We start from the raw sequence: 27,949 nt of genomic DNA on the forward strand, positions 1-27,949 counted from the left end.
TTGCTTCTAAGTTGTTTTCTTTTTTAAATAAATTGTTTGAACTTCTGGTGAAGGCTGCATGAGAAAAAAATGAGGGTTAAATTAGGTTTTATAGAGCTTTGATTTTCTATGGTAAAGCTCTATTTACTTTTTTATGGCTTTCATAGAAAGAAAGGTGCAAGCTGAAAATCACATCATCTGTCTTGGTTTTACACTAGAACTCTTAAGAGAAGGGTATTGCATACGTGATCTTCATCTTAAAGGGAAAGGTGCTGGGGTAGGTGTCCGTGCAACACTAAGACTGTCATCAAGACTAACAATTATTTTTGGAAAACATACACTACAGCAGTCGTAGTGGGTTGGGTTTCATCACCAAAGTAGTACTGAAAGTCACTAGTTTTAGTTGGACCTGACAGAACGGCTTTTTTTACATCTATATTCTGTTCACAAACGCACCAGAATAGAAACAACGCAACGTAACATTTCTTTATCAGATCAGTTTCCTTCCGTTTCCAGTCATTCTAACTGAACTTCTCGAAGACCTTCAGAACAGGTGTTTTAAATATAAGGTGTGTATCTCCAGAGGTTTAACTGAAGCAGTCGTACGAGCTTGAAAAAGTGAACCACGTGTATCCGGCACAAGTTGCTGGCCATGTGCCAGCATTCATGTGCGCAGCGATCCTCTACTGTGATCTCTTTTGCCTTAGTTTGAAGTAAAACCTACACTGCAATTAAAAAAATAAAAAGAAAAAAAAAAAAGCAAAGGTCAAACCCTATTGACTTATATTAATGAAAAAGTATTAGTTATGTATTGTAAGTATTTAGGAAATGTAGAGATCTCAGGCCTGGAACTAAGATAACTTTGAAAAATTGAACATTTTAAAAAAATTGCCCAGACCATGAAATAAACTTTAAAAATTAGTGAAATTATGTTTTAGGTGTAAGGTCCTTCTGGAACCCAAGAATTCCTTTAACATACAAAATGTTAGGTTAAACTTATGTGCTGTAATATAGATTGTGCTCCCTCAGTGTGATGGATCGCTGATGAAGGTTGCTGCACTATTTTGCTTTAGTTCCATTTGGGGGGAGGCCAAAAAGTGTGGTGTCTTCTTGATCAGGTTTTTACTCACAGGAGCAAACAGCCAGGCATAACTGTGAGCTGTAGATAGTGCTTGCTACATGCAAGTAGTACACCAGAAAATTAGCTCTAAAGAATTTAAACCAGACACGCTTTTGATGGGCTTTGTAATTTATTCCCTTCTCTGAAGATAACACTGTGGCAGAAATTTCAGTGAAGTTTGCCTTTCTGCTTACACCCCAAATTTCCATTTTGCGAGTAGCAGAAATACATTCAGTTACCTTATCCACATAAAGATCTTCACTGTCAGCCTGTGATGCAGTGGCAGCGCCCTGCAGGTTCACTGGCAGCGTATGCTGGTGCCTGTGACCTGAGAGTTACTGGCATTTGGCTGGAGGAAGTCCCACCCTATCTCTAAGCAGTTGCTGGTAAGAAATGGTTAGATATGGAGAAAAACAGAGCTGAGCAGAGCTGTCAGAAGGAGCAATGGGAGCTCCAGGCACTCCTTGCTGACCGTGAAGGGAAGCCTTGCCTCACCTGATCCTGGCTCCTGGATGACTGGCTAGGTCAGAGTTGATGACTGCCAAGTGCTACAGAGATGTTCAAGAGCACAGCTGTCTGTCCTTATTTCCAGATAGCACGAGGAGCCTTCTCAGCCCCACCGCTACTTCCCAGTAGCTGTATTTGCAGCGTGGCACTTGGGCTCCTGTGCCGAGCACGCACAGCTGTAAAGGTGGAGCTCTTCTTGGCAGTCCTCAAATTATGAACTGTCTGTGCAGCATCAGGGAAGATCACGCCCTGTGGAAAAGGTCTCCTCCCTTTTTTACACCCCCCTTTTCGATATGGAGAAGAGACAGTACTGGAGTTTATGATTATTAGAGTTGGGAGTGGTTTTAATTTCACTGAGATTAATCTTGAATGCCATAAATTCCTTGACATTACCTTGGGAAGCATCACTTTTATTTGTCCTGAAGCCAATGGAATTTGCTAGAGACACTATAATTTAAACTCCTATAAGTAATAGCTTACTGATAGTCCCTCTCTTCCACAGAGCCTATTTCATAATGGAGAAAAACCACAACCTTTTTTAGGAAGAAAAATTGCGTATTTTGTATCATGAACGTTTTTAAGAAATTAAATTTTGGACTTCAATTTTCATTGCCTGCATTCAGCCATCTTATAAATTCTGAACAAAGTCTGCGGTATCATGAGCCAAAAATATAATTACTTCAATACTTCAGTATTGATCAGTGGACCATAGTGTTTTTTTTAAGATGCTAATTAAAATTAAAGTAAAATTTAAGTGTTACGGTTTCCTTTTAACCTTTTTTTGCTTGTGACTGTCTGCAGATAGAGCTTCCCCACCTTGCTGGGTCAGGTGGGTTTTGTCAAGGCAGGCAGAATTGACAGTCTTTTCCTCTGAGGAACCCATTTGTATCTGAGAACTTAAAGTTGCCCTAGGATTTATCATCTCACACATAAGAGAGAAATTGGCTTCTCCTGTAATTAAAAATCTGACATGTTCTGGAGTTGTGAATAGCCGTACCAGATGGTTTTTCCCTGAACCAAAATAGAGTAAAGAAAGGTAAATAAAAATAAAACAATTACCATTTCAGATCATGCCAGTCATGCATTCTAGCATCTTGGATCGAGAGCCGTTCTCTGCGCTATAGCTCTGAAGCACTTAAGGTCTCCAGAATAAAACTATGAGATAATACTTCTATTTCCATCAACTCATACCTATTGGCCGCTATGTATTCACATATAGTAACATAGTCTAATAATAAGGGATGAAAAGCAATATAGTTTCCCAATGCACTCCTGCCATGAGCCATTTACTGACAAAAATGGCAGCAGTCACCTTTCCCGTATGAACTTACTGGTACCAGTTACCCAACATGTCCAAATTAGCAACACATTCAGCCTTTATTGATTTGAACCAACCATCTGATGTGAGAGAAAACTTCTGTGCCACATGCATGGACACCGCAGCTTTTCAGGAGCTGGTAGAGCTTCAAGGTTTAGGCTCCATGGGGCCAGCTGTGTGGATGTCTGATACAAAGCATGCAAACTCATACTGGGAGGTGTAATGGGTACGTGAAGCATTGCTGTAGTACGCAGCTGATCTGACGGAGGGAGCATGTCTTTAAAATCAGTGTTTGTTGGAACAATCAGAGCCTGTAAGTGGTTCCTAGACAGTTTACAAGGAACGGAAAGCAGTATGTAGCTGTTTGCAGGCATTACCCACAAATCATCAATCATTCCTGAAAACTGCTAATTGGAAAAAATAAATGTATTAGTTTTGTGATACTCCGGTTTCTGGAAATAGTACTGAATGTGTCAGATAGCTCTGTTTGTACATGGGATTATTTAAGTAGCTCACTCCATATTTGCTGGAGAAACACTGTCCCAGTCTTCACCTGTCTTCAAATAATGAGTACTATGTGGTACTGCTTCCTTTTAAAAATTAATTTCTTTACCCATGGAATATCTCTGTGGTTCAACCAATTCCTGCTGGAGTCGTGTGAAATCTGTATTTTGGAACAAATGTTGTCCTTAAGTGCATTTCTTCTAAATACAGAATGTGAAAAAAAGCTGAACAAAAGCTTCCTCAAATATATTAAGTTGGTGGGTGTGTGGTTTGTTTGGTTTTGTTTTTAATACTCGCTCTTCTTTTTGTGAAATGTAATATTTCAGCTGGAAAAGAAAAAAAGGAAATCCTGGGGCCTGAAGCTCAGACAGATGAAGTAGGATGTACAGGTATTTGTTTGTTAATCTGAGTCCCTTACTCATAAAGTGCTATTGAATTTTGGCTAGGTTAAGTATCCCTGTGAAAGCCTTGAAGATTTTCCCACCTCTTTATAAATCACTTTGCTCTTCAAAACGTGAAGCTTTACCCTGTGAGTGCTGTTTCAGCCAGCTAAGTCCAGGTCTCCTCACCCTAGAGGTGCAGCAGAGCAGTGCCTCCACAGCAGCTTGTGTGCTAACAGCTTCAGCAACAAGAGCAAAAGGAAGTATAACACTGATCTTATGTGTAGAATACAGCTACAGCTCAATAGATAGCGTTTTAAACCTAATTAGGAGTATAACAAAATAAACCCAAGCTAGTGGTTTTCTTTTCAACTCCTCTATTTTTACTGATTATGCAGAAAGCAACATAAAATTTGGATCTTCAGGTTCAGGATCAAAACCAGACAGATGCCTTGTCGTTTTGTTATATTCTGCTTTGGTAATGTTGAAAAAAATTAATATATAACCTCTCCAGTTTCTTAAGATTTTTATGCATCGTTTTAAAGCCCTTAACACTAAGGAGTTTGATATTATCAGGGGAAGCCTTATTTACAAAAAAAGGTAGATGTGTTAGACTAGTTTCACTCATTTTTGTTTGCAGTAAAAGCAGGTCAAAAAAAGTACGGAGAAGTACCGTATAGTACATTAGTCTAAACATGAGAAAGACTGTCTTGTCTAATAAAATGATTGTGTCAAATTGCAAATTGAGTATGAGACTTCACACTGAGAAATGAACCATAAAACTTCTCCTTCCTATTAAAAATATACCTCACATTTTTAACAGTGGAGGAAATCTGTCATGATTTAATGTGTCACAGACACAGCTCTCTCAGAATGTTCCACAATGGTAAAAGTCTCTATGAAAAATGTATTTAGGCAAACATGTGCTGGCAAATATTTATTGTACAACGCATGAAGTAACATATTTAATGTATTATTTGTTAACTTTGAAATAAAGTTTTTTTAAATAAATTGTTCATTGATTTTTTTTCCTTAAGTTTTTAATTGGAAAATCTTGAAGAATGTTAACTAGACCTGAAACCTGTATGACACCCATTTCCAGCTCCAGAGAGCAAGCCACTCAAAGTTCAGGTTTGGTGTGTTTTAGCCAGCCAAATTGTTATGCAGAGTTTGAACATCCTCTGGGCTTGCACTAATGAACAGGTCTTAAAATAACATTAAAAAATATGTCTTGAAGGCAACAAATTGACTCTTTCAAACATAGGAGCCAAGACTTTAAGGCTGTATTTCAAACTACAAGGACTAAATTGTGATTAATATTGCATTCAAGAATTTTAAGGAAGTTGAAGGGAGATAAATGTAAAATGATGAAAATATAGTGAAATAAAGAAACCAACTGTATTTTCCGTCAGTTTTTTAAATGTTGTTCTGCCACTGTTTCTCTGTTTTAAAACTTGGCATATCTTAAGGAGCTTGACCTATACTAGTATTTGTAAAGAGCTTTGTAATCCATGGATAGAGGGTGATTTGGAAATGTGAGTTATTGAATCTCATATATGTTCTTTTTAAAGTCTTCATTTGACATCTTATATTGCTTTTTTACTTTTAGTAAAAGAAGATGAATGTGATTCTGATGCAGAAAATGAGCAAAACCATGACCCTAACGTTGAAGAATTCCTTCAACAAGAAGATACAGCTGTTATTTACCCTGAAGCACCTGAGGAGGACCAGAGACAAGGCACACCAGAAGCTAGTGGTCAGGATGAAAATGGTAAATGTGCCACCAGCTCAGTTCTTTCAGAATAAGTTGTACTAAGTACTTGTACCCCAAGTTTCTGTTGTCTTTCAAAATACAACGCATATACACATAGCTTTTGAAAAAAAATATATTAAAATTTTAGTTAAATAGAATCATAGAATGGCTTGATTGGAAAGGACCTTAAAGATCATCCAGTTCCAGCCCCCTGTCATGGTCAGGGACACCTCCCATCAGACAATGTTGCCCAAAGCCCCATCCAGCCTGGCCTTGAACACCTCCAGGGATGGGGCATCCACAGCTTCTCTGGGCAACCTGTGCCAGTGCCTCACCACCCTCTGAGTGAAGAATTTTCTTTTAGCCTCTAATCTAAATCTCTCCTCTTCTAGTTTAAAACCATCCCCGCTTGTCCTATCATCTGCCCAAGTAACAAGTTGCTCTCCATCTTCTCAGAGCCTTCCCAGAGCCTTCCCTTCTTCAAGCTGAACATATCCAGCTCTCTCAGCCTTTCTTCATATAAGTCCTCCAGCCCTGTGATCATCCTTGTAGCCCTCCTCTGAACCCGCTCCACATCCTTCTTGTGCAGGACTCCAAGTGAGGCCTCACAAGGGCAGAGCAGAGGGGCACAATCACTTCCCTTGCCCTGCTGGCCACCCCTCTGTTGATGCAGCCCAGGGTGCAGATGCCCTTCTGAGCTACAAACTGCAAATACTGATGACGTGATGGGATCGTCATGCAAAAAAAACACTACAACTTGATTTTGTGAAACAAGACACGCACTGTGATTCAGTAGTATGGGTACCTAAATGGTAATAATCTTCAGTAATTGGAAATAAAAATGAAGCTTTCATAAATCCATTCAGTAGCATTATATGAAAGAACAGAACAAATACTTATTAAATGCAACGAGACTGAATCAAGAGAGGATAGTTTTATGTAAGAATAATTTAGGGGGAGATATAACATGTTTCTTTTCATTTTATATTTCTCAACAAAATGCCCAAAAGAATGTACTAGATAGAAGTTTTTTTATTAGATAGTTGGTCTATGACATACTTTGTTGTTTGTTTTTTTTTCCTTAAAAGACAGCAACAGACAAAAAAGAAATACTGCTTATACAGAAATGTTTCTGTGAAATAAAGCAATGGCCTGTTGTTATGCTTCTTAATGGAAGCCCATTAAAAAATACTGACTTTCAAGTAGACTTTGAAAATATTGTTTCATATTGGAATAGGAAGTTTTTATTTTATTATGACTTTTCTTTGCTCTTAGGTAACTGTTCCAGCTTTATAATTTTATATGGTACAAATCAATGCTCTATATTTTGTTATTTTTAAATAATAAGGATAACTAATAACTAGTAGTGTTTTAGATTTAGAAAAAAGAAAAAATATCTACTTAAAGAAATTTTAATGCTTAAAATGTGCTTCTGAATGAGATGTCAAGAGAGACTACGTTCATTTCTTCATCGTGGAACACATACTTGAAGACAAAACCTGTTCAGATTGGTTTTGCATTCTGCACTGCTTTTTGACATGATCAGTTTTCATAATCTGTGAAAACTCCAGAGTTTTAATCAGATTGTGTTTCTTTACTGAGTGTATTTATGATTTTCAAAAGAAAATAATATCCTGCATAAAGGGTTTAGAGATGTTGTGTTCCAGTTGTTTCAAAAAAAGTACACGTTTGAACAAAAAAACTTTATAGTGGCTGTGTTACTGTACTCAAGTCTAAGGGAGAGCAATGAAAGGGACAATACTAACAAATTTGTTCTGTTCTTTCAGAGAGTTTATGGTAGAAGAGATTCTAGAAAAGAAAAAAATAATAATTTAAAATATTTAGTAAATTTAGGCTGTGTACCTGCCTACTTACATACAGAAGCAGAACATGAATTTCTAATCATTTGTGTTTTACTTTTGAGGTTTTGCAAAATTCAAATAAGATTCATGCTCAACAGTAGCATCTTAAAATTATTATTTAATTAATTTAAAATTTTAATCTCTGGTTGCAGTGGCACAGATTGTCAAGTTAGCTTTACAGACTTGCAATATGATTTCCATGTAATCATTAAAAATACAAATTTATATTAATAATTTAAATTGTGCCTACCTAAGTAGGTTTACAGGAAACTGTTCTGAAAATCAAGATGCTGAACAATGTTGGTCAAAGTTTTAATTATTTGGAAGAGAAAATGCCAAAAAATGTCTTGATACTTGCTAAAGATTTACGCTTCAAAGCCAGGAGACTGGACAAGTGAAGTCACAGAGAATTGGAGTCTTTGGTAATGGGCTTTGCAAAACCATTGCCATTTCAACATTTGCTCCAATGGAAACAGAATTTAACACACTTTTGACATTTCCCCTGACTTGGATCTATGCTGAAATGTACTATTCTTTATATTGTGTGAATGGAGTTGTAGATGGAAAAAAATCAATTGAAGGGAAGCATACTATATCCACACATATGGGGATGTGCTCATTTTTGGAAAACGTACCAAATCTGGGAAAACAAGAAACTTAAATGGCTAGAACTACACCAAAGTAAAAACAGTGAAATGTGAGCATTACCTAGCCCGTTCTCATAAGGAATGAAAAAGATCCTGTATGACAAAGAAGGTGCTATTTTTAAGTATTAATGAAAACTGGTCTGGCTCTTCCTTTTTTAGTTTTGCAAGACCAATTGCAGTAAAAATAAAGTCAGTAAATTCCACACAAACAAAAGGAATTGCCACTTTATAACGCATATAATCAATCTATGGTAATAACTGCTGGAAGGGATCATGAAGATAAATAATTCAGAAGTACTTTAGAAACTACTGGTTAATTTTAGGAGTATTAATAATGCTTACAGTTCAGCAACTTAAAATGACAATCTGTACAAATTTGCACCTCATGCTTCAGATCACAAAATGATAATCTGTGAGGACGTTCCACCTTCCCCTCCTGCTCTCACTTATCACAGTGGATAGGTGAATCAACACAAAATTTGTTTTCCCTTGAAGCATGGAAGGTTAGGATGGTCATTAGAGGATACCACACCTTATAAATAGTGCAGCAAGTACAGCAAACCCTGCTTTTAGGTAAGCACATTTTCATTAATCTGTGAAGTGAAATGTAAAGTAAGAATCTCTGAGAAAAAAACAATTCTAATGTAGAATCAGTTACTATATATGGGGCATAAACATATGCCTGGTAAGAAGAGATGGAGTTAAAATTTCGTAAATGGTGACTTCTCAGAAATATTCTTGTCAAATTACTATTCAGCTTTCATTTGATTTCACTTTTTACTGTACTGACACAGAAGTAACTTCATGAAAGCCAGAAGAGTAAAATCCATAGGTTGTATTGAAATCATATTTATGGCATCACATTTGATAGCTCTGTCACTTATCCCCTTCTCCTGCAGACCGTATGTCCTACTACCAGGTGCATATCTGTGTATAACTGTAAGATTATAGACCATGTTTCTATTCTCCTTCCTCTTACAATTTTGTGTTAATAGAAAAAAATTGTTCTCTGCAGGATGCAAATACTGTTTATTCCTAAGGAACTGAAACTGGATGGCCATTAAATGTTTTAGTGCTAGACATAACGTGTAAACATGATTTCAGGGTTGCCAGTGATTGGGCTGGCCAGGTCTACAAAGATTACTGGATCTTCAACCATGTTTTACAATTTTCAGAGTACTTTTTAATCCGAAGTACATGTGCAGAAGCTCTGGTGCTGTGTAGCAAAGTCCGACAGACTTAGGGACAGAGGTGTGGCTCGGTTGGGTGTCATTGTGCTGACGTCCTCCACAGCACACTGGGACAGCTGTATCCTGCTGCAGTTAGAAACGTAATACCTGTGGAAAAAATATAAACGGTCATTATTCCTCTTCTAAAACAGATGGAGCTTCCTAGCAGCTGCGTGTTTTCTTACAATTACAATCAGCTTAGGTAAATTCAGAGCAAACAGTTTGTTTAAGTATGGTGTGTTCTGTCTCCTGTGTAGGAACGCCTGATGCATTTTCCCAACTGCTCACCTGCCCGTATTGTGATAGAGGGTACAAGCGTTTTACCTCTCTGAAGGAACACATCAAGTACCGCCATGAAAAGAACGAAGATAACTTCAGCTGCTCCCTGTGCAGTTACACCTTCGCCTACAGAACCCAGCTGGACCGCCACATGACGTCGCACAAGTCAGGACGAGATCAGGTAAGTGCCACGGGGCTGGAGGACTTGCTGCCTTCTGCAGCAGCGCCGTGAGCTGGTGTGTGAGCAGAGATATCTGCACAGAGCATGTCAGATATTCGACTCAGAGTATTCGCTGGCTGGCGTCCCAATCCTGGAGCATTTACCGAAGCTTGCTGTTGAAGTCAGACTTTCTCCCCTGCTATCAGAGGATGAGATGTGAATTCCTGTGCTTTCATTCATCTACGCAGTATAATTGGGTTTGAATTTTAGGTTTTTTTTTTAGTGCTTCATTGCATTTACAGGTGATTAGGTTTTTCTGTTCATCGCCTAACATTACATAAGAGTCATGACTCAAATTTAATCTCACATCTTTAGCAAAATACTTATATTTTTCTTCCATATATCCTGTTTGGCCAATTCAAAATCGAGTGTAGCCATTTTTGCCCTGAAGAAACAATCCATTGTGTTGATTCATTTGTCTGAACGGTGAGATACAATTTCTAAATATGGCCCACGCTATAAGACAATATATAAAAAATTGTTCGTGCATAAATTACAGCGTTTCGATACTAAATAAAGCAATAGAAAGGGCTAAAAATATTCTGAGCTTGTTTTCTCTGGTTCATTGGTTAACCCAAGGGCATGGTTCCTTGAAATGCCCTGGTGAGCTGGCTTCCTCATTATTACTGAGAGACCTGAGGTTTCCCTTCCCTTCCCTTCCCTTCCCTTCCCTTCCCTTCCCTTCCCTTCCCTTCCCTTCCCTTCCCTTCCCTTCCCTTCCCTTCCCTTCCCTTCCCTTCCCTTCCCTTCCCTTCCCTTCCCTTCCCTTCCCTTCCCTTCCCTTCCCTTCCCGAAAGCTCTAACATCCAATAGAAAAAAGGAGATGCTCTTTCACGTATTGCTAACCCCTGTTCAACAAGATATTACTAAGTCAAAGACTTCAACAAGGTTCAAACTGTAGTGTCCTTCTTTACATCTGAGCGAATAGATTCAGGAGAAGTTTTTACAAAAAGTAAGGGCAGTCTAGTGGCAAGGTTTTTACTGTTTCATGGGGTTTGGAATAACCTCGCCAGTGTGTTCTGGCAGGGCAGCTCATTTATTCACAAGTATTTCCCCTGAACAATTCCTTTCTGCCTTGCTCTCTTATTGGCTTGGCTTCCACTTTAAAGCTACTATCATCTTATATACAGCTTACAATTCTGACTAAAATATATGAGAGCTTTTTGTAAAATCTCATTGTTTTAAGCTACCACTTTTGTTTTCCATTTTTCCAACCAGAAGTCCAAAAGTAGAAGAATGAAGTAGTTGGGAGGACTTCCCATTTTTGCATATAGTTTGGAAGAAAAGAGAAAAAGTATCAAGGGAATAAACAGTCTCAGAAGAATTGCTAGAAAAGGAAACATTGTATTGCTGCAGGAAATGTTTGGTATTTTAATGGGCTTATGCTTCTGAAGGACATGACTGCATTTGATAAGCAGGAATATTGTTTCTGTGAAGTATCTGGAACTCGGTATTCACCAGGTTAAATGCGATTTTCTAGAGCCATAGCCAGAGTCAGAACTACAGTAGTGCAGATACCTGGTTAATTTGAAATGCTTACTTGTTTATGTTATTGTCACAATGTTGTCATGTCATCAGATTTGCTTCATGCACACGGTTACATCGTTTGTGTAATGGAAAATTGAATTTTATCTGTAGTAAAGTATAGGCAACGTGGCCATGGATCTTCTACAGCAACATCTTCAAAACTTAGCGTTTCCTGCTCTTCCTTATTCATAAAGGACGTACCTGAAAGCATGTGACAGCATGTGACAGCTTTATAACTGGAAGCAGTGAGCAAAGATAATTTCTAGTGTAGTGGAGGCAGCGGAAGAGGTAGGTGCAGGCTGTGCCTTCCTCTGAGGAAGGGGCAAACATGCCAGGCTTTGCGGCTGCTTCTGCTCCAGCGGAGAGCTGAGCACTGATCCTGCACCTTCTCCTCCACCCCCCTCTCCTCTGTGTCCCCAGCCTTCCTCGTACTGCTGTGCACTCGCTCTGGCAGCAGCTAAGGGTTAGGAGGCAGCAGTGGTGGCTGTGTATCACCTGCTTTCACGTCTGATGCCCCAAAGAGACGCAGCATGGATAAATGCTTCCCGTGTTTCGTTTTTCTTCTCATCAATCTACAAAGCACCCAGAGCTACTCTGTTAAAATTTCATATTGCCGTGAACACAGCTGACAAATGACCATTCTAGAAGACCATTACCAAATCTGTGAAAGACCACCAATTTAGCTGTGATTCCTATTTTCCAAACAACTTTTCAGGAGTCCCGTTAATGCTTTCATTTCTCTAGTGTGAAGAGAGTGGACTTGTGTCCAACGCACAGTAAATATTTGATGCAGAGCTCTGTTAGTGGCTACTTACAGACCTTAAGGACGATGTTTCTTCTTTCAGTCCTAAAAGAAATGCAGAGGATTATGGTCTGAATGCTGAGGGTAAGTCTTAATGAACAGGAAACAGCAGTTAAGTACAGTGCATTAAACAATATATCACACATCGGAGGCACAAAAAGATAGATTTAACACTACTGGAAGAGGAAAAACATTTGAATCTCAGAAAATGAAGGTGGAAGTATCACAGATGGTACTTCAGAGAAGATTCATGATTTCTCAGTTAGTTCTAAAGAAGATTCTGCAGTGTACCTCTTGAGGATATCCCAGATCTAAAATAAATAAATAAAGCACAGGAGGAACAGCGATAAGAGAAAGCTGAATAAAGAATGACAAACACAAGAAGGTAAGGCAACACAGATGGAAAAGCAGCTTATAGCTGTAACCAGGAAAACAGAAAGACTCGTTACAAATTTGGTAAAAGAAATGTGAGCTTCCATGCCAGGGAAGCAGCACATTGAATTTTAAAGACTGGAGCAGAAATATTTTTGACAGCTTGAATACGTGCAGTAATATTTAGGATTAGTATGTATGTAGTCCAGCATCTGCAGTAGCTGTTTGCACGCTGAGATCCTTTAACTTGCCTAATCTCAAGTCAAACAGCAGTAACTGATTCTCTGCAAGCTTAAGTAAATCTTGACAGAGTTCCCCAGGCTGGGTGAAGCTGGATCGTTACAGCGCAGTGAGTCAGCCACAGTCTTCTAGAGCATCATCATCTCCAACGTACGTAGTGAAACAAAGCTCGGAAGATGTGTGGACTAGCAAAAGACAGCTGATAAACAGGGGAACAGGGGTCTAATCAGGGGAAATCGGAGTGGAGACCTCAATGCAGAGACTTGGAGAAGGCTGAAAGGAGGGGACATGGAGGTGGAGCTGAGCAGGATCTGCTGAGAGGTGAAAACTGCAGCTTAAACAAATGCTTATCCCAAGAGAAGCGCAAAATTAGAGTACTTGGAAGCAATTTAGATTATCTTGTTTCAGTTTGTCTTTGGTTAGCATCTGTATCATGTAAAGTAGGACAGGGTACGGAACAGGGGGCTTGAACATTTGGATAGCACACCTCAGAGTCCTCACACTCCCTCACCCAACGAACTCTTGCAGCTAAACATTCTCAAAACCATCGCTCATAAATCATGGCAGGAGCACCACCCTGCCTTCCTATCCATCTCCCCCTTCTCCAGCAGAGCTGTCGGCCCCCAGCAGGCTCTCGGGGAGCAGTCCCAGGGCTGGGTGGGCAGAGGAGCCCCTCTGCAGCCTCCTGCAGGGGAGGTGAACGCGCATCAGCTGCTGCCTGCTGGCTGCCCGCGTGCAGGCTGTTCCCCGGGGTTCGTGAATAGCTTTGCTAATGAGTTTATGAAAATACTCGCCCAAGGTCTGCAGCTGCATCCAAACGGTGGTAGGGCACCTCTCTGCAAAGTTAGCTCTGCTTAGAAAGGAGCTGCTGCTGTTTTAAAGAGACAATTGGTTGGAACAGGGAAAAAGCACTCCGATTGCTCTGCTTCGTGTTGGCAATCAAGCAGCTCCAAGTCCTAAATCACGTGCAGTTGTTGTCTTTAAAAATACACATTCCTAGATTCATAGTTTGTAAAAAAATTAACTCCAGCATATGTATTTCACATATACAGTCCATATACTTACCTGCCTTTCTTTGCTTTTGTTTTTTTCCTAAGTTATAATGAAAAAGCTATATTAAAAGTAATTTGATTAAAATTTGAAAGTGCTTGACAATAAATGCTCCCAAAAGGTAAAATATAACAAAAATAATTACACAGCTTCAATGCGAACAGTGAAGAAATGTGATGTTGTGTACTTGGGAAATCTCTCGATATTTATTTTAATTGAGTTTTTTGCATTTATTTTGAGAATTAATTGTGACTGAGAGTGCCTTTGTTGTCACTGAGCCATCTTCTCTTGAGCAATCCTGTGGCACCATTACATAAAGGAATCCAAGGCCAACAGTAAGCACTGGAAGCATGTAAATGGAAAAATCAAGTCACCTGATTAAACTTTAAACAGGCTTTTATATGCTTTAATGTTTCTCTATTCTGTGTGACATATTCTGTGGTTGGTGGGCTTGGTTTTTTTTTTGTTTTTTTGCTTTCACAAATTGAATTAGCATACATCTTGGAACTTCTTACTCATATACAAGCTTCATCTGAAGTTAGGAGAAGGGGCAAATACTTTTTTTCTTTTTACTGTACCAGATTTATTCTGAAGATACACATGGTTCAGTTTTAACCTGACTTCTGATTTGTTTCTTTTTCATGCATAACACATACCACCTTCAGTCTCTTAAAATTATGATTGATTATTTTCAGTTTTGTATTGCATTTTCTCTGTTACAATGTGAAAACACGAGGTTTTTTCCAATATGCTGTTCTGTGCAATAATGTTAATTTTTTCTTACAGAGACATGTGACGCAGTCCAGCGGTAATCGAAAATTCAAGTGCACTGAATGTGGAAAAGCTTTTAAATATAAACATCATCTAAAGGAGCACCTACGAATCCACAGTGGTAAATAAATCAAGCATTGAATTATGTACTAATGTTACCATTCCTACATTTTATAGCTTTGATGAGATATCAGCCTTGTCAGTCCAAGTTTAAAATACGGGTGTTTCTTTTTTCTTCCTCTGTGATTCTGCACCTACTGACTGCAGCCTTCAGCTGTGTGCAGAAAATAAGTAGGATAACTCAAGAGGATTTACAGTTGCAGCTTGAGCTCTGACACTTAAGGAAAACTTCACTTGTGACAGAAGAAATGGGGGCATCCTTCCAGTGCTTTTCACTGGTCTGCTTTTTCTCAGTGGTTGCAGACCACTCTGCATGTTATGAGCCTTGCTAGAAAATTTTAGTTGATAACAATCAGGACATAACAACTGTGCTTCCTCCTGTGGCTGTGATTTTCATCATTCCAGAATGGTGATATTAAAATAGTCTTAAGACACAGGTCTGAAATTGTGATACACTGTCACAACAGTTTCAATTTGTAATAAATTAACATGTAGTATCGTATATTACTATTCATTATGTTATATAATAAGTATACTCTGGTCACTCAGAAGAGCTTCTTATTTTCTCTCTTTAACCCAAATGTACCCACTAACAGTAAGTCTGAAAACAGGGTGTTAGGCCATCTTTTCCCTCCTTATTGGTTGCTCGGCCATAATAATAGCAATTAAGAGCACCTTGCTCAGAAGTCTTCACTCAGCAAACATCAAATTCATTTCATTTCCACAGAGTACTGGCATCTGTGTCTGTGCATGGGAAAGCTTCAGCCAACGCAGTTTTCGTTCTGAAGAAAGCCAGCTGTTCTGGCTCTTTCCTTTTCCTCTGTAACACATATACCCTGAAAAGTCAACTCTGTGGGTGTAACGATTGCATATTTGTATGCATCTTCCTGACCATTTAACCTGATACTCATCTCTGAAGGCAAACAGACATTGGTCTTATGCCTGGTTCTGCTTTCCCTTTACCTAAACTTTGCTTGTTTATATTCAGCTGATGAGCATTACAGGAAAATACAGATATTTTGTATTTGTATTTGCTGCAGTAAAATGCAGCTCCTATTTAATTATGATTTACATTTTTGCCATTTGTGTTTTTCTTTGGTTAAACATATTCTGCTTTTTTTTTTCCATTCTGAATTGTTTAATGCTGCTTCTGACATTAGTAATATTGCTGCTGGAATGGAGTTTAATGAAATCTGCAAGTATCGTGTAGACTCATTCATGTGATCTGTAGGCAGTTACTGGGAAATACCAGAATGTATCATGGTCATGTGGGTGCCATCCTTTGTCTACTACTTGACCACAGTTGAACTTACCAGAGACCCTAGAATCAGAGCTAGAGATGACATAATAGCTTTTGGTGTTCAGTTCACTGTAAAGGATTTTTTTCTGTAGGACTCTTTGAGAGCTAATTTTGGTGTATTCTTTTCTGTTTACTGTGCTTGATAAAGTTGCACTGTAACCTGATGAAACATTGCATGCACTTTTTTCTTCTTTTTTTTTTTTCTTTCTTTTTTATATCTTTAGGAGAGAAGCCATATGAGTGCCCAAACTGCAAGAAACGTTTTTCCCATTCTGGTTCATACAGCTCACACATAAGCAGTAAGAAGTGTATTGGTTTGATGCCCGTAAATGGTCGAGCTCGGACAGGGCTCAAGACATCTCAGTGCTCCTCCCCTTCCCTTTCTGCATCACCCGGTAGCCCAGCAAGACCACAGATACGACAAAAGATGGAAAACAAACCCTTGCAAGAGCAACTTCCTGTTAACCAAATTAAAACTGAACCTGTGGATTATGAATTCAAGCCCATAGTGGTTGCTTCAGGAATTAATTGTTCGACCCCTTTGCAGAATGGGGTTTTTAGTGGTGGTAGCCCATTGCAGGCAACCAGTTCTCCTCAGGGTGTGGTGCAAGCTGTTGTTCTACCAACAGTAGGTCTGGTGTCTCCCATAAGCATCAACTTAAGTGACATTCAAAATGTACTTAAAGTGGCAGTGGATGGTAATGTAATAAGGCAAGTATTGGAAAACAATCACGCTAGTCTTGCATCCAAAGAACAAGAAACAATCAGCAATGCATCTATACAACAAGCTGGCCATTCCCTCATTTCAGCTATCAGTCTTCCTTTGGTTGACCAAGATGGGACAACCAAAATTATCATCAACTACAGCTTGGAGCAGCCAAGCCAACTTCAGGTTGTTCCACAAAATCTAAAAAAAGAACACTCTGTTCCTGCAAACAGTTGCAAAAATGAAAAATTACCAGAAGATCTTACGGTGAAGTCTGAGAAAGATAAGAACTTTGAAGGAGAGACCAATGATAGCACTTGTCTTCTTTGTGATGACTGTCCAGGAGATCTTAATGCACTTCAAGAATTAAAGCACTATGAAACGAAAAACCCTCCTCAGCTTCCTCAATCCAGTGAAACAGAAGCTGAGAAGCCTGACTCCCCTGCCCCATCAGAAACTGGGGAGAACAACTTGTCTCCTGGTCAGCCACCTTTAAAGAACCTTTTATCGCTCCTAAAAGCGTATTATGCATTAAATGCACAACCAAGCGCAGAAGAGCTTTCAAAAATAGCCGATTCAGTAAACCTACCACTGGATGTGGTAAAAAAGTGGTTTGAAAAAATGCAAGCTGGACAAATTTCTGTGCAGTCTTCTGGACCATCTTCTCCCGAACAAGCTAAAGTAAGCAGCCCCACAGATAACGATGATCAAGCAGCAACTACAAATGTGAGTGAACCCCAGAACAGCACAAGTAATTCAGAAAATCCGGCCGATAAAACAAAATCTCAGACTTCATCAGGGGGATCAACTCTGAATGGTTCACGCAGTAGCACGCCATCCCCATCGCCACTAAACCTTTCTTCATCACGAAATTCACAGGGTTATACGTACACGGCAGAGGGTGTACAAGAAGAGCCACAAATTGAACCTCTTGACCTTTCGCTACCAAAGCAACATGGAGAACTATTGGAAAGATCTACCATAACTAGTGTTTACCAGAACAGTGTTTATTCTGTCCAAGAAGAACCTTTGAACTTAACTTGTGCAAAAAAAGAACCACAAAAGGACAACAGTATTACAGACTCTGATCCTATTGTAAATGTAATCCCACCAAGTGCCAATCCCATAAATATTGCTATACCTACAGTCACTGCCCAGTTACCTACAATTGTTGCCATTGCTGACCAGAACAGTGTTCCATGCTTGAGAGCTCTCGCTGCCAATAAGCAAACCATTTTGATTCCCCAGGTGGCTTATACGTACTCTACTACAGTTAGTCCTGCAGTTCAGGAAACACCACCAAAACAGACCCAACAAGCCAATGGAAGTCAGGTACTGAAGTCTATGTGTTCCTGTGCACTGTATGTGATGTGTTCATTCTGTACCCGTACTAAACTATTAGAAAAATGTTAAATTAAATAAAATGTAAACACAAACTGTCCCGTTTATTCGGTTTGACTGTTAACAGGTAAGACGTCACCATTAACACCTTTGCAAAGCTAGTCAGCTCGGTAGGCTGGAGTCTAGACTGACAGCTGCAGTCTAGTTCTGTGCATGAACAAGTCAATTCCTCACTAAATTGTGCTATTCAGAAGTGTCTTCTTGAACAGTAGTGCTCAGTATTTTAAAGACAGTTTAGTTCTCCTGATCAAAAACCGAGGTAAAGCCGTGGCTTAGATTCCTTATCTCCTCTTTCCCCACATCCAGAAAATAAACCGTTCGTAAGTTCTCGCTATTCGTTTCACTCTGCTGTGCTTTCTTAGCTTGCAGAGTAGCTGAATTCATCCTTCACAATAATGGCACTTTAAACAAAATTCGGAAGCATTTTCAAATGGAAGTAGGGTAGGTATTATCTTCGTCGTGCACCGCTCCTGGACCCTGATCGGTTCCTCCCTGGGTACCTCTAGATGTGATCTAACCAGGGTTAGATTTCGGGCTGAGAGATACCAATGTGTATGGAGGTAGAGACAGAGCAGAACTGAACTGACTTACATAGAGACTTCGCATTTCTAATTAAATCTTAGAAATTGGCCGTTCGGCATTTTTTACAGGTTGCTGTATAGCCAGAGACTGGGGAGCCATAAAGATTGACAGGGCTGCTTACATGTTAGAGTTTAGGAAACCTCAAAAATATGAGGCAGCTAATACGTACATTTGAATACTCAGATTTGATAATATGTGACACAATTAATTGTGTGTATTGTGATACTATCAGTAGAAAATACGATGCTACTTACAGGTGAGCTTTAACACTTGAAATGCTTAGGAATAGGCTACAGTTACAATATATGGACAAATTTTTGTTAATAAAACATTTGAAATCCCCCATATCTTGTTTAAACTAGATTTTTGGTAGATTTATGAGGAAAAGGGTGGTCAGTTATGTACATTCAAATGATAAATAGCTTTTTGTGATAACTTTGCCAAAAAATCTTCCATAAAACCTGTGAAGTAGCAAAATGTGGGGGACAAACATTCATTCAAAAATGCAGCTCAGTATCTAATGGGCTCTTTTACCTTCCTAACACTTCTTAAGATATTTTACAGCTCTATAATTCTTTCCTTCCTAACATTGCATGTATTTTAGGGGCCTTAAAATATGATGAGCCAGTGTAGCCTAGACCTGGCCAACAATCAGGTTTGGATATGATTACAGTCAGTCGCCCTGAGAATTCTGCATCTGGATGATGGCAAGGACTGCAGAGCAGATAGGTGCAGTGAAAGATTTTTTTTGACAGTTCAAGTCTAAACAATTTTGTTTGGCCACTTACTGGATGGAATGAAAATAACTGTGTAGCTTCAGCTTACATTTTATAAATTGTGTGCTGCATTAGTGCATTTTTTTATTGAACTCAACCTTTTTTTGTAATTTTTCTTAAGGATGAAAGGCAAGACACTAGCTCAGAAGGAGTATCGAATGTAGAAGATCAAAATGATTCTGATTCAACACCCCCAAAGAAAAAGATGAGAAAGACAGAAAATGGGATGTATGCATGTGATTTATGTGACAAAATATTCCAGAAGAGCAGTTCATTATTGAGACATAAGTATGAACACACAGGTACGTACTAGGATATGCAGTTGCAGATCATTATTTTATTGCTCGTGGGTAACTGATAAGCTCAACTGGAATTCAGTTCACAGAAAATGTTGTAAGAGAAGTATAATAGTCCTTATTACCATTTGTGCCCAGACTTCTTTAGAAATCCATGTTTTGTAAATTTGTTTCACAGAACTGTAGTTCTATGTTTCTTAAATTTTTAAGATCTAAACCCTGAATAGAAAAATGGGGATTTTCTTCCATCTGGCTCATGGACAATCATCTGCATACCACAATCTGTTATCAAGGATTTATTATGTCTAATTTACTTTGTCTGATTTTAAATTAAGAAAGAATATATGTACATATATTATTCATTTATTAGAAAAGGACCATATATGTGTGTGATACGTCACATGAAAGCCAGCCAGGCTACGAAGGATTCTCAAAGTGAGCCAAATTTGTAGTTATCTGAAGTTAATAGACATTGATGATATGTAGAATCTAACCCCAAAGGAAAACCCTTGTGGCTTTCAATTTTATTTCTAATTTTTCATAATTGTTCCTTTTAGCTCCACTTCTGCTATCCTTAATCTTCTTTTTTTTTTTTGTTTTGAGTAAGTGTTGCTCTCTTATTTCAGTGATGTCTTCAAAAATCTCTTTTCCTCCTGGTTAAGTGCCTACATTGTCTTTTTGCATATTAAGTTTTTAGTTCATTGTACTTAAATACAGAATTTAAAAGATAAAATGCTCCCCTTTGTCTTTAACATTTGATCAAGTTTCCCAAGTTGTGTTTGTTAAGATATCTTCTATTTTCATACCTTCCCTGCTCTGAGACTCTTAACTTCTCCCTTTCATAACACAATTTTGCTTTCTGTTCTGCTTTTAAATTAAATGTTGTGTTCAGAAATGCTGCTTGTTTGACATAATTTGACAGGGAGCACGACCAGAAAACTGCTGTCTCATTGTCTGTATTTTTTTATGTCTGGGTGAAAGCTGTGCAAAGTTGTTTTGCCTAACAACTTTGAGTGTTGAAATCAAAATAACATAACTAGGTCCGTGCTGCCTTTAAAAGGGTCTCTAAAAACAGCAGCAGAAAGGCAAGTAGTAGAGAGGCAAGTAGAAAGCTGGAAAAAAGAGCAGAAAGAGAACTCAGTCAAAGAAAGCAGATTTTTTTCCAGTTGATATACTGGAAGCAAGTTTTGCATGTAAGATACCCATCTGTGCCAGAGAATATTTTAGAATGGTTTTCCTTTTACCTATGACATGCTACAAGGACTTGTGCACAAAAGTTAACATAAAAGCTTAGCTGATTTAAAATTTCCATCAATGGAGACGTGTTAAAATGGTTTTGAGTCTGAATAACATTTAATGCAAGAAATATTCCTCATTTTCTAATCTATTTATATTCATTTTTTGTGCTCAAAATTGCATCTGAGAATATCCTTTTAAGTTGGTTTTCATAGAATTATATAATCATAGAATATCCCAAGTTGGAAAGGATCATCGAGTCCAACTCCTGGCACCACACAGGTCTACCCAAAATTTCAGACCATGTGACAAAGTGCACAGTCCAAATGCTTCTTCAACTCCGACAGGCTTGGTGCAGTGACTACTTCCCTGGGGAACCTGTTGCAGTGGGCGAGCACCCTCTCTGTGAAGAACCTCTTCCTGATGTCCAGCCTAAACCTCCCCTACCTCAGCTTGACACCGTTCCCACGGGTCCTATCACTGGTGACTAAAGAGAATAGATCGGTGCCTGCCCCTCCACTCAGTTTTACATTCTTTTTGTACTGTGGTGCCCAGAACTGCACACAGTAATTGAGGTGAGGCCGCACCAGTGTGGATTAGAGCGGGACAATCACTACACTCGACCGACTAGCGATGCTGTGCTTGATGCACCCCAGGATACTGTTGGCCCTCCTGGCTGCCAGGGCACACTGCTGGCTCATATTCAACTTGCTGTCAACCACAACCCCCAGATCCCTCTCTGCAGGGCTACTCTCCCGCATCTCGTTGCCCAGTCTGTACATATAGCCAGGGTTGTCCTGTCCCAGGTGCAGGACCCGGCTCTTGCTCTTGTTAAGCTTCATGTGGTTGGTGATTGCCCAGCTCTCCAATCTGTCCAGATCTCTCTGCAAGGCCTTTCCACCCTCAACAGAGTCCACAACTCCTCCAAGTTTAGTGTCATCAGCAAATTTGCTCAGAACACCTTCTAGTCCTACATCCAAATCATCTATAAAAACATTGAAGAAGGCTGGCCCTAAAACGGAGCCCTGGGGGACCCCACTGGTGACCATCCGCCAGCCAGCCATTTACCACAACCCTTTGAGCCCTGCCTGTCAGCCAATTGCTCACTCATCAGATGGTGTTTTTGTTTAGCTGTATGCTGGACATTTCGTCCAGTAGGATCCTATGGGAAACTGTGTCAAAAGCTTTACTGAAATCCAAAAAGGTCACATCAGCTGGTTTCCCTTGGTCGACTAGATGGGTGATCTTATCATAAAAGCAAATCGGATTGGTTAGGCAGGACCTACACCTCGTGAACCTATGTTGGCTGGGACCAATGACTGCATTGTCTCCCAGGTGCACTTCAGTATCTTCAAGGATCATCTCCGTAATTTTACCAGGCACTGACATGAGACTGACAGGCCTGTAATTGCCAGGGTCTTCTTTCTTGTCCTTGTTGAAAATTGGTACAACATTTGCCAGCTTCCAGTCTACTGGGACCACTCCAGATTCCCAAGATTGTTGAAAAATAATTGAGAGAGGTCCCACGATGACATCAGCCAGCTCTCCCCATCAAGTAGTGGACCTGTGTTTTCTTTGGTCCTCCTTTTTCTGTTCACATATCTAAAAAAAAAACTGTTTATTGTCTCCCACAGACCTGGCCAGCTTCAACTCTGATTGGGCTTTGGCCACATGAATTTTCTCCCTACAAATGCGAACAGTGTCCTTGTATTCCTTCCACATTGCCTGACCCTTCTTCCAGCAGCCATACACTTTCTTTTTCTGCCTAAGCTCCAGTAGAAGATCCCTGGTCAGCCAGGCCGGCCTCCTGCCCTGCCTGCCTGCCTTCTGATATTTTGGAATTGCCAGGTCTTGTGCTTTTAGGAGGCAGTGCTTAAAGACTGACCAGCACTGATGAACGCCAATGCCTTCAAAAGCAGGGGACCTTGCTAACTAGTTCCCTGAGCAGCCTGAAGTCTGCCTTCCCCATATCCAGGGCTGAAGTTTTGGTGGCAGTTTTCCTTCTGTCATCAAAAATTTTTAATTCAACCACTTCATTGTCACTATGACCGAGATGGCCGCCAGTTGCCATGTCTCCCACAAAACCCTCTCAGTTCTCCAGCAACAGATCTAGGAGGGTACCTTTCTTAGTTGGCTCCTTTAGCACCTGCACCAACAAGTTATCATCTAGGTGCTTTAGGAACCTCCTGGACTCACTCGTGTCAGCCGTGTGGTGATCCCAGTTAACGTCTGGCAAGTTGAAGTCCCCCATAAGGACAAGGGGAGTTGATCTCGAGGCATCTCTTAGTTCTGCAAAGAATAATTCATCGGCGTTGTCGTCCTGGCCAGGTGGTCTGCAATAGAGTCCCACAGCAGCATCCCCTTTATTTGTTCATCCCTTAGTCCTTACTGGAGGCTCTCAACTTCGCCGTCACCAACTTGAAGTTCCACACAGTCCAGCCCCTGCTTCACATACATCGCCACCCCGCTGCCTCACCTACCCTGCCTGTCCCTCCTGAGGAGCCTGTAGCCATCTATTGCAGCACACCAGGACTCATCCCACCTGGTTTCGCTTATGCCGATGATGTGGGACTGGGCCAAGACTTCTAGCTCGTCCATTTTATTCTTCATACTGCGTGTGTTTGTGTAGAAGCACTTCAAATGTGCCTCCCTACACACAGCACTTTGTGGAGCTGACCAAAGGACCTCACTAGCATCCAGTCTCTCTGATTCTAGTACACCATCCCTTAGCTCATCACCATCGGGCCTGGTTTTATCCCCTTCCCCCTTCAACTCTAGTTTAAGGTCCTATCTATCAGCCCCACTAACTCCTGAGCAAAAGTCCTTTTCCTGCCCTGACAGAGGCACATCCCATCTGGTGCCAGCAGGCCCAGTGTCGCATAGACCTTCCCATGATCGAAAAACCCAAAGTTCTGCCAGTTGCACCAGTCCCAAAGCCACATATTAATGTGAAAAGTCTGCTTGTCAACATCGATCCCCCCTATTGGAAGGACAGAGGCAAACACAACCTGTGCTCCTGAACCTTTAACTAGTCGCCCCAAAGCCCTAACGTCCCTTTCGATCGCTCTTGGACTTCTCCTTGCTACCTCGTCATTACCAGCCTGAAAGACCGGTAGTGGGTAGTAGTCGGTGGGCTGTACCAGATGCTTGACTTTCTTAGCAAAGTCTCTCACCCAAGCCCCAGGGAGGCAACAGACTTCCCTGTGTGTTGGGTCTGGTTGGCCCTCTGTCCCTTTCCGAAGGGAGTCCCCCATGACGATAACCCTTCTGTCTTTCTTGACAGAAGATATAGCGATGCTGGGAGTAGGTTGCCTGGCCTGAGGCACCCTCTCCAACTAGGACGGGCTTTTGTCTACATCATTGTTCTGACTGTTGTGTTCTAGAGCCTCGTACCTGTTACATGAGGGTAGATGGGAAGGCGAGGTGGGCAGGGACAGGCCTCGCCTACCACCCCGAGCAGAAACCTGCTTCCATTCCCCATCTTGGCCTAGATCCCCTCCTACTGCCTGGCAGGATGAGGGAACTTTTGTCTTCTGTGTAGCAGGAGACACTTGTGCTGTGGCAGGCTTGTGAGTCGGTCTCAGAGAGGATTGAGTCTCCAGGAGAGAGCCACCAGGTCCTGAAGGGTCCTGCCTCGAGTGGCCTCGATGCCAAAAAAAAGCCCTGACCACCTCAGTCCCCCTCTCCGCTGCAGAATGCATCTGCCTCAGAGCCAATCACCTTAGCTTAGTTTTCCTAAGAAGCTTACAAATTACCTTTGTAATTGTATCAAGATACCCTTATACTCTTATCCTTTGGCCTCATGCAGGATACCCAGACTGATAATACTAGGAGCAGAATGTCTTGTTAAATAAAGTTATTAATTGTTGGTAATACATTCACCAACAGCATTTTATAATGAATGTGTCAGTACAATTTTTTAAAATGTTAAATACAAAATGTCCAATTGTTTGTGCTTTATTTTCTAGGTAAAAGACCTCATGAGTGTGGAATCTGTAAAAAAGCGTTCAAACACAAACACCATTTGATCGAACACATGCGACTGCATTCTGGGGAAAAACCCTACCAATGTGACAAATGTGGAAAGCGTTTTTCACACTCGGGGTCTTACTCTCAACACATGAATCATCGCTACTCCTATTGCAAACGAGAGGCAGAAGAGCGTGACAGCACAGAGCAGGAAGAGACGGGACAGGAGGTCCTAAATATTGAGCATGTTGGTGCCAGGGCATCTCCGTCGCAGATCGACTCGGATGAGAGAGAGAGTCTAACCAGGGAAGAAGAGGAAGACAGTGAAAAAGAGGAAGAGGAGGAGGAAGAAAAAGAGATAGAAGGACTTCAGGAAGAAAAAGAATGTAGAAAATTACAAGAAGTAGAGGACGAAGAAGAAGAAGGGAAAACTGAAGGTAACAAGAGTGATGAAGTTGTAAATCAAGAAAGCAATGCAGAAACAGAAGTTATACAGAATAATGGGCAGGTGTCAGAAGAAAAAACAAATAAAGCTTAAATGATAGTTTTTTCTATAAGGAAAAAAAATTGGTAATGAAGTTCATTCTATATTATACATGCTTTTCATGGAAACGCAGTAGCCTGCATACTGTGATTTCTGTTCACTACTGTGTAAAAAAATATATATATAAAAAAAAGAAAAGAAAAAAAAAAAAGAAATCCAGGTGTGCCTGAACCTCAAACTTAGTAATTTTTCACACAGTTTTCAAAGTTAGGAACAAGTTTGTAACATGAAGCAGATTAGAAAAATACAGTGACTCTGGAAGCAAAGATTTAACAGGTTGTAGGAAACCTGATTTATTAGACAAGCATCTGGCATTGTTTGTTTTATCAGTATTAATTTTCATTCTTGAGTTGATTAATTTTTAAGCTGTACAATTGGGAGAGATTTTTATGATTTTTTTTTTTTTTTTATGGCAAAACATTTCCTAAAACCGCTTCAGTATTTTATTATGTTTTTAAAATGTGAGAACTTCTGCACTACAGAATTCCCTTTTGCAGAAACCTATAATGCAGTTGCAAACAGTGCTTGGCTACCTTTGTAAATTCAACCTAGAAGGTAGCGGTTTATAACATTAGATGTTGTAGTAGAGCATATTATCATTTAAAGTGTATTGTTAGCCTTAAGAAAGCAGATGATAGAAGAACTGAAGTTTCTTACTCATGTGGTTAAAAATGTAGTTGAAAAGATTGTTGTTGAGTTCTGATTGCAGGGACTAACAGTGTTAATACTGGTAAGGACAGCAAAGTCGTCAAAATCAGTGTTTGTAATTGTGTTTTGAGTATGTAGTAACAATATGAAGGATATGATATGAAGCTTTGTATCTCCTTTGGCCTTATGCAAGACCTGTGTGCTGTAAGTGCCATTTATCAGTATTACGAAGGCTCTAACCAGCCTTTATCCAATGTGTGGCCTACAATAACTAGCATTTGTTGATTTGTATCAAACTTCTAATCATGGGGAAAAAACACTTAACCATCAGAGAAGTAAGAACACTGGTATATTTCATTATTTAATTATTTGGTGGTATTTTGGGTTAATACCTGACTTGCAGAATTTCTCTACAATAATTACAAGGGAAATTTTCTAATCTGCTTTATTGCTTTATTGGTTTACTTTAATTTCAGACACATACATGACATGTTATCTGGCTCATAAGTATTTTCAAATGTTAGTTATTATGGACCCCATTTATTAACAATGTTAGCTGATTTTTACCTATCAGTATTATTTTATTTCTTTTAGTTTATAGATCTGTGCAACATTTTGTACTGTATGTCTTCAAACCTGGCAGTATTAATACCCTTCTTACTGACATATGTACCTTTTTAGTTTTAGAAAACTTTTATATTTATGTGTCTTATTTTTATATTTCTTTATTTATTACACAGTGTAGTGTATAATACTGTAGTTTGTATTAATACAATAATATATTTTAGTATGAAAATTTGGAAAGTTGATAAGATTTAAAGTAGAGATGCAATCGGTTCTCTTGCATTGAGATTTGATTTAACAGTGTTATGTTAACATTTATACTTGCCTTGGACTGTAGAACAGATGAATTAAAATGGGAATGTATTAATTTTACAATTGCAATCAATTCATTTTACCTTTACCCAGTTTTTAATATAAAGCTCTTAAATTTTGAAATTCACTGTGTGACTAATAGCATGATGCTCTGCAGTTTTATTAAGAGATTAGCCTAACCATAAAACTCTCATTTCCTTAGTAAGCCAAATTAGAATAATCTTATAAACAGTGTTGGGAACAATGTTTAACATTTTTGTGCCAATTTGTTCCTGTATTCATGTATGTATGTTACGAATCTGAAACTTCATTTTTAAGTTCCTTGTTACATCATGGTCATTTTCTAGTTTTTTACCAGACTCCCCATCTCACAATAAAATGCGTCAACAAGTCTGACTTACTGTCATTATTCTGGTAATTTAAAATAATTGTTTTAAATTATTTCTGCGACGTTACTCAGGCATGGTTCTTGTTTCAGTAGAGATACTGGTTTCAGCTGTATGTAAGGAGCGCATAAGTGAAAGAAATGTTTGTGTGCACGTAAAGGGATCGCTACATTAATTTCTTGATTCTTCAAATGTTAGTAGAACAACTAAGTCTTCAAAACAAATCATATATTTTTGTAAATTTTTCCTCCTTGATCTATATAATATACATTTTAAGGCTCTATTTAAATAAGATTGCTTTTAAAAAATGTGAGTCTATGACTGTTTTCTTGAGTTAGCAATAAGCCAGTGAAAAAGTTGATGTATGTTTTGCTGTTGAGTTTTTAAAGATACGGCACCAACATTACAGATGCAGGTAAAGTAATGTAAGTATGAATTGTAGTAATGAAGTGTGAATTGAAGTAATGAATTACGTTACTTACTTCAGTAATGTAAGTATGAAGGTTTGAAAGTTGTATTACATATTCATTGTTGCAATATTTTGCAGTT

At 39.4% G+C, this 27,949-nt stretch overlaps 1 protein-coding gene across 6 annotated transcripts in view; it reads left to right on the forward strand.

Moving 5' to 3' along the window:
- The window catches only part of ZEB1 (zinc finger E-box binding homeobox 1), a 125,981-nt gene extending 98,571 nt beyond the window's left edge, over positions 1–27,410 (forward strand). For 5 of the 6 annotated variants that reach the window (XM_072033760.1, XM_038173776.1, XM_072033757.1 and 2 more), the window contains 7 exons: positions 3,755–3,817; positions 5,418–5,579; positions 9,557–9,759; positions 14,576–14,681; positions 16,205–18,018; positions 19,567–19,747; positions 24,946–27,410. In XM_072033760.1, coding sequence (XP_071889861.1) covers positions 9,730–9,759; positions 14,576–14,681; positions 16,205–18,018; positions 19,567–19,747; positions 24,946–25,484 — 2,670 coding nt within the window. In that variant the 5' untranslated portion in view covers positions 3,755–3,817; positions 5,418–5,579; positions 9,557–9,729 and the 3' untranslated portion in view covers positions 25,485–27,410. The remainder of the gene's footprint in view (positions 1–3,754; positions 3,818–5,417; positions 5,580–9,556; positions 9,760–14,575; positions 14,682–16,204; positions 18,019–19,566; positions 19,748–24,945) is intronic. The other variant, XM_038173777.1, reaches the window with a different exon arrangement.
- The last annotated feature ends 539 nt before the right edge of the window (positions 27,411–27,949 follow it).

This window comes from Anas platyrhynchos, chromosome 2 (genome assembly GCF_047663525.1).
Source record: "Anas platyrhynchos isolate ZD024472 breed Pekin duck chromosome 2, IASCAAS_PekinDuck_T2T, whole genome shotgun sequence".
NCBI classification, from domain to species: Eukaryota; Metazoa; Chordata; class Aves; order Anseriformes; family Anatidae; genus Anas; species Anas platyrhynchos.